Here is an 8,990-nt window from a genome sequence, read left to right on the forward strand (position 1 = left end):
GATCTGTGAATTTTTTCTGGAAATTTTTAGCTGCGAAAACTTGCAAATAACCAAAAGTAAATAGGGCTTTTTGAATTATTTATTGTAAATTTTATAAATATTGCTAGTATACAATGAAAAAAGTAAAGTTATTAGGCAAGGTTTGTTGAATTCATTTTTAGTTAATTTATTATTAATCTCCAGATTTTTTTATTTAAGTAGTGTGTGTCAACTATAATTGCCGTATTCAATTTTCCAAAATAAATAAAAATGTTGAAACGTTTTGGCAGAATTTGTCAGTTGATAGTGGAAAAGAAAATGGGTTAGTTTTAAAGGCACATAGTTATATGTATATATATAGTTAATTTTTGAAACAAGAGTGGGTGTTTGGAGGAGGAGATCCTATATTTTTGAATGAGTTATAATGCAGTATCAATTTTGAGAAAAATACGTATTCATTCATAAATTATTGTGTTTGTTGTAATATGAATGCGCCTTGTTTACAAAAAACATATCATTTTGACATTAATTAGTACCGCAGCGAATATCTGAATTTAGATTTAGCCGGTAAAGCCATCTTGTATAAATTCGCTTTGCATTGTACCATCAATTTCATAACTGGTGCATACGCGAAAGGGCAATGCTGCCACCTTTTGTCATTAAACCATGTTCAAATCGTGGAAATTTTTATTGTTTGTTTTTAGTATTTAGATTCTTAACGCAGAAAATGAGTTGCATTTAGGTGACCAATTATGTATGGATAAATGTGCATTTAGAGTAGCATTTTGAGCTAAATATAATAAAAATATAAATAATAAATAATGTGATTTTACGCGTAAGCAAAAGCATTTGGCAAAGAACGTTAATCTACGCACTACGTTATGTAAATCTACGTTCTTACGTTCTTTGCATTTGGACAAGGTGTAAATATGTTATAAGGCACAACTAAAACAAATACAATCATATGGCAGCTCATATATTAACAGCTAGCTGTTATAACAGTTTGTAAAGGTAAACAAAACTTTGATCTGGTGTTTAGAGGATTGGGCAAACTTACTAAAATCACAAAAGTAAAAATAAAGAACTAATTTCTAATTCTTCTGAAATACCTACTCAAGTTTGAAACTTCATAAAGGATAAATTTCACCAGTTTAAGGGTTGAGAAAACGTATTTAATCATGTCAGATGATGATGATTACATGTCCGACAAGTTCCTTTCTGGGTAAGAAAATTTTTCAGGTGAAAACTTGTAACATTATAATTGTATGCTTCCAGAGATGTTCGCCCAAGCCTTGTACAACAGTCGAATAAAAAGCGGCAGATAGCCATTGAGGAAAGTAAAAGGGAACAAATTAAACGACAAAAGCAGGAAAGCAAGGCGCGTAGAGGAATTGTGGATAATAAATCTCTGGAAGAGTCGCTAAAACGACCAATTGAACAGCAAAATAAAGGCTTTCAAATGCTTGCTAAGATGGGTTATAAGCCGGGGCAGGCACTGGGTAAAGAAGCCACGGGAAATGAAAAAGAAAAACGCTTGACTGAACCGATTGGGATTAGTATAAAGGCAGACCGTGGAGGTTTAGGGCGTGAAACAGCTCTACGAGATTTAGCTGAGCGGCGACGGCAGATTCGAGAACAACAGTTCCGGTCCCAACTTACTGGCGGTGAAGAAGTGTCGGTGGAGGAATTCCGAAAACGCGCTCAACAGAAAGCGGACGAGCGTTTTGCAATTGGTGCCCTAAAGTTGGTTAAATTGAATAATTAACAAAAAATGAATTTTATTTATCCAAAATTACAGGCGCTGTCAGCTAACATGTGAAACAATAGACGTGCAGAATGGCATCAAAGAACCGGAGTTAAGTTGGTTTGGGCCGGAGCGCGAATCAAATTTAAGTGAAGAAGCTAATGAAGCCCCAGAAGATATTGCAATAGCCGACGATATTAGCGACGAAGAAGAATTCACGCCGACAGAGAAACTTGAAATGTTGACTAGTTATCTGCGCACTTCCTATAAGTTTTGCTTTTGGTGTGGAGTCCATTACAAAGATCAAGAGGATATGAGTACCAATTGCCCAGGAGAAGGACGCGATGATCATTAACGAGCAACTTTTTGAAACAAAGTCAATAAGCTTATTTAGCTTAGGTATTAATAAACTTTACTCACAATAAAATATAGAAACTTACTATAGTGTACACTTGACATATCGAACACCTTCAAAAGGGGCACAATTNAATTAATGCAAATATTTTCTTCTGATTGATTGTATTCTTTCATTTGAAAACTACTGTCATATCTGTTAATGTGTTGAATCTGTAAGATCCTCAAGTAGCTATATTTTCGGATCTGATTTCTGAGTTGTGCCTCTTTTAAAGATGATGTGCGATATGCAAGTTTAGTTGTCATAATTACAAAACAAAAAATGCAAAATTTTTGCTAAATTTTCGTAATTGCATATGAGGTGTAAAAAATCTCAACAAATGTCACTCTCTATGAGTTGCTAAACACGTCCATCCAACTTATGTATTAAATCTTGGGTCTTCTCAATCACACTGTATATAAATGGGCGCTCCATCGGATCCATCCGAAGCATATATTTAATCAAATCATGCATATCTTCCGAATATACGGAACTTTCAGGAATGTTGATGTTACCACTCAGAACAGCTAAAGCAACGCTATCACCTTTTTCGTACACCGAATCAAACGGACAGTGAAAAAAGCACATTGCATACAGTACGCAACCAAGAGACTGAAAAAAAAACAAATTTATAAGTTCTACGTGTACCAGACGGAATTTAAAATTTGATAGTAACCCAAATATCTGTACGTTCATCTACAGTAGAATACGACTTCACGGAGAACAATTCAGGCGCACGATACACAATCGAACTGCGTTCCTCAGCTTCATCTTGCAGCCGCTGTGCTTCATTCTGCCCACAGATTTGCAAACGCGCCTCTGTCATAGAGCCTAGATCTACAATTATCGGTTCAAAAGTGTCGGACAAACAAATATTTGCAGTTTTAAGGTCACGATGTGCAAGCGGTACTGGTTTAGTTTCATGTATCGCCCTTAAACCGTTGCATATACCAAGGAAAACCTGGAGAACTTGAGGTTCGGACATGTGATCGTCTTTACGTGCACGCATTTGCAAATGATCTGCCAATGAACCATTCTTATAGTATGGCAGTACAATGTACAGGTCGCTCGTTGTATTAATGACAATATCCGCTGATCCTTTCAGCTCGTAGTCTATTACTTTGATTACATTCTCTGAATCAATACGGTGACAGTTTTCGATTTCTCGCACGGCTATATTTTGGTCATCGATGCTGTGACAAGTTATACGTTTCACCGCATACAGCTTGTGCGTTATAGAATTTTCCGCCAGGTTTATTAAGCTGAATCCACTGTAAAAATACACAGGGAATTACAGGCTACAGAATCAAAAAAATATTCACTGTGTCTTACCCCTCTGCCAGCCGATCACGTATAATGTATTTAGTTCCTCTGATGGTAACCGTCTCTTTGGAGCAGAATAGACAACCTTTTTTCATTATTAACATCCATCCTAAGCTATTCATCGTGGGCTGGGTAGGTTAGATAAGTAGCTGGGAGTTGTTGCAAGCGAAGTTTGGTGACTGAAACGTTAAATTAATGGGTAAATTTTCACTAATTTTACTATCTAATGACAAAATAAACACTAATGTTTTAAGGAAATCAAGATAAATAGTCGGATCAGCGCAATGCAGACGAACGCAATTTTTGGAGCAACAAAAACAAACCCACGCACTGATTTTCGTTGGTCAACAATCAGCTGGCTGTCCAGTTCGCGCTGTCAAACACATAAACAGGGTGTTTTAAATAAATGGTAAAAGATTGGTGATTATGAAAGAGGAATACATACGGGCTTTCCTCATTAAAAAATGGGTCGCGGAAAACCTAAATTCAGCAGATTTCTGCGCTGCGGGCTACAACTACAGAAAAATTATGCGGTGTTTAATTTTCATTTACATGGCGCTCTGGTAAGATAGATCGTCAGCTGACTCGGGTTTACGTGCCGGTAGGTTTACGTTCTTGACTAATTTCAGCTTAAATGTTGGTTGGGTTATGTTTCCTTTTGTGGGGAACAGCTGATTTTACAGCAAGTGTCAATTTGTTCAATTCTACAGAAATCACGGAAGTTAAAATTACTTAAATTTAATATGGATATTGAAGACAACTCCAGCCGAAATCCTCTACTAGAAGAATGCTGTGAAGATTTGTTTGGTATACATCTGGATCCTCCAGATAGACGCGACAAATGTGAGAAATGCAAGTGAGTTCCTGGTTAATTTGACTGCATATCCAGTTGATTTAAGCAAATCTCCGCTCGCAGGAGACCAGCTGTGGTCTGTTGGTGCCCATCATTACCCAATCCGCCACTTGACATCAAATCTGCGATTGTTATATTGCAACATCCTGCCGAGGAGAAGCGTTCCCTGCGCACAGCCTTAATGCTGCAACTTGGTGTAACACCCGGAAAATGTGTGGTATATAAAGGCAAACGATTTCCATCGCCAAAGAATCAAGCCGAGCTAGAACCAATCCTAAATTCACCCAATTCTTTACTACTCTATCCGAGTAAAGACTCTGTGCCTATAGAATGTGTTATGGCGCAAATAAACACAGATCAAGATGAACGGAATGAGGAACAACCTTTTATTTTGGTGCTTATTGATGGTACATGGCCACAGGCAAAAGCAATTTATGCTAGCAGTCCCATGCTGCACGGCATGCGACAAGTCAAACTTATAGCGGCCGGCAATAGCGATTATATCATACGCACACAGCCTACCGAAGGATGTCTCAGCACACTAGAAACAGCGGCGCAAGCACTATCCGTGCTGGAGAAACGCGCTGAATTGCGCCAACTGCTAGTACGTCCACTGCATACCTTGTGTAAATATCAGTTGGATAATGGCGCTGTGGAACACCAATCGAAAGAATTTCGCATTAAAAATCAACAATATCCTAAACAGATTGGTAAACGATTAAATCGTTTGCTCAATTATAGTACAATTTGTCGACCTGAGGCGAGGGAAGAAAGTATGATGAATGGAATGGATACGAACTTACAACAACAGCAACAAGAAACGTGAAAGTAGGCAGATTAATTTCACAAACATTTGTGTACAATATAAGTTGCGTTCCAGATGCTTCCGGATTTGCAGGAAAAGCTTTTTTCTCCATTAATAAACCTTATGAAAGGTGGTCACATGGAACGGCTTCCTGTAAAAACCTGCAAATCGTGAAGCATCTGCAACGCAACTATAGNGGTGGTCACCTGGAACGGCTTCCTGTAAAAACCTGCAAATCGTGAAGCATTTGCAACGCAACTATAACTTTAAGTGCATTTATTTTCTTTTATACATATGTATGTATGTATTGCCAGTTTGTTAAGTATGTAACTTGAGTTTATAGCAATTTTTTAAGTGCGCATAAAAATCATGAAATACTTGCAAATGTAAGTTTGTTTAGAAAATCTGTAAAGATTTGCGCATAATCTCAGAATCAGAAGCCTTAAGTCAATGTTTGATTGCCCGCAGCTTCCAGCGTGCGTTTCATAAGACACTTGGCTATGGCATAAGTACGCACACATGCATTTACTTCGCTTTCTGAAAGTTAAATCGTTTAAAAAATAATATTTTTATAATACCTTAACTTACCTGATTCTGATTCACATAATTCAACTGAATCGGCGATTATTGACCACATAGTTTGCATTATCAGATCCTTATTTAAATGCCAATTTTTTATTAAGCCCGACTTTTCCAAGAAACAACGTATGAAACACTGGAGGAATACAAATAAAGTGTCGTGGTTGTAACGGTAACAAAATATTTGGTATCAACGTTTTGTTTTTTTTTTTTTTTGAATTAAAAATGTATAAATATTTTTAAATGCTCTATTACCATGCCCGTTTTATCTGTTGTGTCTGACAACTCGCCCGTTGTGTTGAATTGCACAATGTAATCTGTTAAAAAAAATATTATACGTTTAATGTTTTTACAACGTTTCAGTTATTAGCATTCAAGCACAAATATACCCATTGGTATAGAAAAGCTGGCATTGCAGGTTCTCATCACTTCCTCAACATNAACGTTTTTTTTTTTTTTTTTTTTGTATTAAAAATGTATAAATATTTGTAAATGCTCTATTACCATGCCCGTTTTATCTGTTGTGTCTGACAACTCGCCCGTTGTGTTGAATTGCACAATGTAATCTGTTAAAAAAAATCTTATACGTTTAATGTTTTTACAACGTTTCAGTTATTAGCTTTCAAGCACAAATATACCCATTGGTATAGAAAAGCTGGCATTGCAGGTTCTCATCACTTCCTCAACATTAAAGATATTGCTTCCATACGTTTGTGCCGCTTTTGGTATATCTGTTTGGTCCGCAGTTATACCAGCCATAACTGACTGAGTTTTGTGCTGTACATAAATATCTCCATTATCCTTGGGCCGACTCTGTGTTCTAACCATATTGCAACTATAAATCAGTAAGAAAGTAAGCGTCAGCTGAATGCATGCGTTTATACTGGTCATTTTTTCCCCTTGAAATACAAATGTTGGGCCTGTTCTGTATTACAAAAGCTTCTGAACTCGGAAGTGTTTATAAATAATTGCATGCATGATAAAATGCAGCCGCTTTATATAGCATCACGAGAAGTGCAGATAATTATAATCAAATTGGAGTATTTTTTAATAGAAATAAACGCTTTCAATTATTTAATGATTTTTTAAAAATTATATGCATTAAAATTTGAGAATTGGGTGCATCAAAAAGAAAAGTTGCGGGGTTTCCACCGGAGTTATATTTTTTTATTTTTATTTTAAAACTTCCGTAAAACTATTTCGGAAAGATATTAAAATTCACGTGCGCTGGACCGATTTGAAAATATGTACCTCCAAAAATGTAATTATTTTCATTCCGCTGATACGATTTTTAATCATTTTTATACAAAGCTTAAACTTTTCTATCATCCGAGGTGATTTTTTAAACTAATTTTATTTATAAAAACACGGTTTCTTGAGGTATTTTCAAATCAGTGCAGAACACGCTCACAATTTTCTGAAATATTTTGGCGGGAGTCTTAATTTTTTTTTGTATGGATAGTGATGTACCACCCTAATGTATACTTTTTGTAAATATGATTTATACGCTAGATTATACCGTTAAATTTCCATTATCAACAGTTGAAAACCAAAAAATCTGCCTTAACGCGAATTCCGAGTGATCACATAATCCCCTGCTTATATCCACGAACCCTTCCAACCGAACCGAATTTCTTGCAATGAAAAAAACTGCGATTGATTCGAAAGGCGACACGGGCTAATGAGTGTCTACAAATTCATACTGCAAAGTATTCGATCCGAATGTTTTGCTGTTCGAATCGTAATACAGAGAAGACCACCTGCCCTGGCCTTGGATCACACAGGGAGTGGACCATACGGTTTTTGACGTCTTATGCTCTAGCTAAACGGCACACACTGCTTCCACTACTGGCATTTCCCATTTGAGGCAACATCCCAAATAGTGACAACCACAAATAGTTCTCGGAAGGTATCCTTACTTTTTCCTCTCCCCCGATCGAAGAGATGACCGTCTTTATGGATCGGCATAGTTTATTGACAACTGGAACCCAAGTGTCAAAGTGGTACAACAGCTAAATTCTGCTCATTGTACACCAGATCGCACAATATCGTCTGACCGATGCAGATAACAACAGCTGTGACAACATCCTAGACAGCCCTAGGGCTATAGCTATTAACGCTGGACTTGTGAAAGGCGTTTGACACCGTTTGTCATTGCATGCTCTAGAAGAAGACATCGAGGCTTTCTTTGTCCCACAGAGACTCAAACCATGGTCGTCGAATTATTTGAGTGTCGGCAGTCGTCAGAAAGCTTTCAAAATCAAACTTAAAAACCTAGAAGAATTAAGCAAGGGGGTTTTACCTCTACTGCTTAACTTCTATACTTCGAAGCTTCCTCTGCCACCGGAGGGAGTTTCCTAAATTTCATTAGCTGATGACTGTCGATATTGGTGTCTGGTAATGGAACTGATGTGCTCTGCTAGAAAGTTAACGGCTAAATACCTATCCGAAATTTCTCGCTTCTTCACTCCAAGCAGCTCCACCCACCGTCTTCACCACATGGACGGAGGTCAGGCTTCAACTAGGCATTCACGTCAATAGCACACCCGTTCCGACGGTGAACAAGCCGAAAATGTTAGGGGTTACCATAGATAGCCTGCTTTCATTCTCCGCTCACACAAGCGCAAGTGTTAATAAAATAAAGAGCCACGACAAGGCCCTCAAGTCGCTCCGCGGTAGCATCTGGCGCAAAGAAATGTTGTTGGCGAAATACAAGGGAATTGGCCGGCGGGTTCTGAATCATGCCGAGCCTGTTTGGTCGTCGGGGACTAGGTGGACGCAGTGAACGAAGCTACAGAATTGTCAGAACGCCGTTCTCCAGGCAGCGACAGGATGCCTTCTGATGTCGCCTGGGCACCATCTACACAGTGAGACCCAAATGCTTTCCATAAGCGAGCTTAACAAAATGCTCAGCAAGCAGTTTCTGGTGGGATGTCACAGGTGTGATCAACCCACCAAACCCCTGCTTGAGGAGCAGCCGGTCATCACCACCTACCATGAATGAGCAAGATTTTTACTCAACGAAGTGTACTAAACGATCGCTACACAGTCGCTGTTGTGCATGGAAAAGCGCTTAAAATGAAAATACAGCTATTTATCGCTTCAACATCCTTCAAAACTTCTTCGGATAAGTTCCTTTTCTGTTTATTTCACCACACCTTAATTCACCACACCTAAATCCACCACACTTTAATTCACCACACCTTAACTCACCACACCCCAACTTTCTCACCACATCTTAACTCACCACACCTTAATCTACCACACCTTAATTCACCACACCTCAACTTTCTCACCACACCTTAACTCACCA

General features: G+C 38.1%; 5 protein-coding genes across 6 annotated transcripts in view; 2 read left to right on the forward strand and 3 right to left on the reverse strand.

Moving 5' to 3' along the window:
* The first annotated feature begins 970 nt into the window (after nt 1-970).
* Nucleotides 971-2,210, forward strand: LOC108369664 (G patch domain-containing protein 11). The gene is made up of 3 exons (XM_017624826.1): nt 971-1,201; nt 1,255-1,722; nt 1,778-2,210. The coding sequence occupies exons 1-3, from the start codon at nt 1,158-1,160 to the stop codon at nt 2,076-2,078; spliced, it is 813 nt and encodes a 270-aa protein (XP_017480315.1). The 5' UTR covers nt 971-1,157; the 3' UTR covers nt 2,079-2,210.
* Nucleotides 2,211-2,235: 25 nt separating this feature from the next.
* LOC108369663 (serine/threonine-protein kinase 16) lies at nt 2,236-3,804 on the reverse strand. Of its 2 annotated transcripts, none has more exons than XM_017624824.1 (4): nt 3,772-3,804; nt 3,450-3,619; nt 2,794-3,388; nt 2,236-2,729 (listed from the first exon to the last, which is right to left on the reverse strand). In XM_017624824.1, exons 2-4 carry the CDS (start codon nt 3,560-3,562, stop codon nt 2,478-2,480), a joined length of 960 nt encoding a protein of 319 aa, XP_017480313.1. In that variant the 5' UTR covers nt 3,563-3,619; nt 3,772-3,804; the 3' UTR covers nt 2,236-2,477. The 2 variants fall into 2 exon arrangements, with proteins under 2 accessions (XP_017480313.1, XP_017480314.1); XM_017624825.1 differs by having other exon boundaries at nt 3,764-3,780.
* A 292-nt stretch (nt 3,805-4,096) lies between these two features.
* Nucleotides 4,097-5,211, forward strand: Dtwd2 (DTW domain containing 2). Its single transcript, XM_017624833.1, has 2 exons — nt 4,097-4,296; nt 4,357-5,211. The coding sequence occupies exons 1-2, from the start codon at nt 4,184-4,186 to the stop codon at nt 5,117-5,119; spliced, it is 876 nt and encodes a 291-aa protein (XP_017480322.1). The 5' UTR covers nt 4,097-4,183; the 3' UTR covers nt 5,120-5,211.
* An 84-nt stretch (nt 5,212-5,295) lies between these two features.
* On the reverse strand, nt 5,296-6,750 carry LOC108369665 (Odorant-binding protein 84a). The gene is made up of 4 exons (XM_017624827.1): nt 6,316-6,750; nt 6,182-6,243; nt 5,687-5,813; nt 5,296-5,635 (listed from the first exon to the last, which is right to left on the reverse strand). The coding sequence occupies exons 1-4, from the start codon at nt 6,566-6,568 to the stop codon at nt 5,541-5,543; spliced, it is 537 nt and encodes a 178-aa protein (XP_017480316.1). The 5' UTR covers nt 6,569-6,750; the 3' UTR covers nt 5,296-5,540.
* Nucleotides 6,751-8,707: 1,957 nt separating this feature from the next.
* LOC108369668 (uncharacterized) overlaps nt 8,708-8,990 on the reverse strand; it is a 1,322-nt gene continuing 1,039 nt past the window's right edge. Inside the window, exon 5 of the mRNA XM_017624831.1 lies at nt 8,708-8,729. Coding sequence (XP_017480320.1) covers nt 8,708-8,729 — 22 coding nt within the window. The remainder of the gene's footprint in view (nt 8,730-8,990) is intronic.

Source organism: Rhagoletis zephyria, unplaced genomic scaffold (genome assembly GCF_001687245.7).
Source record: "Rhagoletis zephyria isolate East Lansing unplaced genomic scaffold, Rhagoletis_zephyria_1.1 Rzeph_scaffold_03789, whole genome shotgun sequence".
Taxonomy (NCBI): Eukaryota; Metazoa; Arthropoda; class Insecta; order Diptera; family Tephritidae; genus Rhagoletis; species Rhagoletis zephyria.

Excerpts from the sequence above, each read along its gene's own strand:
- Dtwd2 (XM_017624833.1), top strand. The coding sequence starts at position 4,184 with ATGGATATTGAAGACAACTCCAGCCGAAATCCTCTACTAGAAGAATGC. Across the intron at positions 4,297-4,356 it reads GACAAATGTGAGAAATGCAA|GAGACCAGCTGTGGTCTGTT; the intron begins GTGAGTTCCTGG and ends CTCCGCTCGCAG.
- LOC108369663 (XM_017624824.1), bottom strand. The coding sequence starts at position 3,562 with ATGAATAGCTTAGGATGGATGTTAATAATGAAAAAAGGTTGTCTATTC. Across the intron at positions 3,389-3,449 it reads CGTGATCGGCTGGCAGAGGG|TGGATTCAGCTTAATAAACC; the intron begins GTAAGACACAGT and ends GTATTTTTACAG. Across the intron at positions 2,730-2,793 it reads ATGAACGTACAGATATTTGG|TCTCTTGGTTGCGTACTGTA; the intron begins GTTACTATCAAA and ends TTTTTTTTTCAG.
- LOC108369664 (XM_017624826.1), top strand. The coding sequence starts at position 1,158 with ATGTCAGATGATGATGATTACATGTCCGACAAGTTCCTTTCTGG. Across the intron at positions 1,202-1,254 it reads TCCGACAAGTTCCTTTCTGG|AGATGTTCGCCCAAGCCTTG; the intron begins GTAAGAAAATTT and ends GTATGCTTCCAG. Across the intron at positions 1,723-1,777 it reads TTTGCAATTGGTGCCCTAAA|GCGCTGTCAGCTAACATGTG; the intron begins GTTGGTTAAATT and ends CCAAAATTACAG.
- LOC108369665 (XM_017624827.1), bottom strand. The coding sequence starts at position 6,568 with ATGACCAGTATAAACGCATGCATTCAGCTGACGCTTACTTTCTTACTG. Across the intron at positions 5,814-6,181 it reads CAACAGATAAAACGGGCATG|TGTTTCATACGTTGTTTCTT; the intron begins GTAATAGAGCAT and ends GTATTCCTCCAG. Across the intron at positions 5,636-5,686 it reads ATTATGTGAATCAGAATCAG|AAAGCGAAGTAAATGCATGT; the intron begins GTAAGTTAAGGT and ends TTTAACTTTCAG.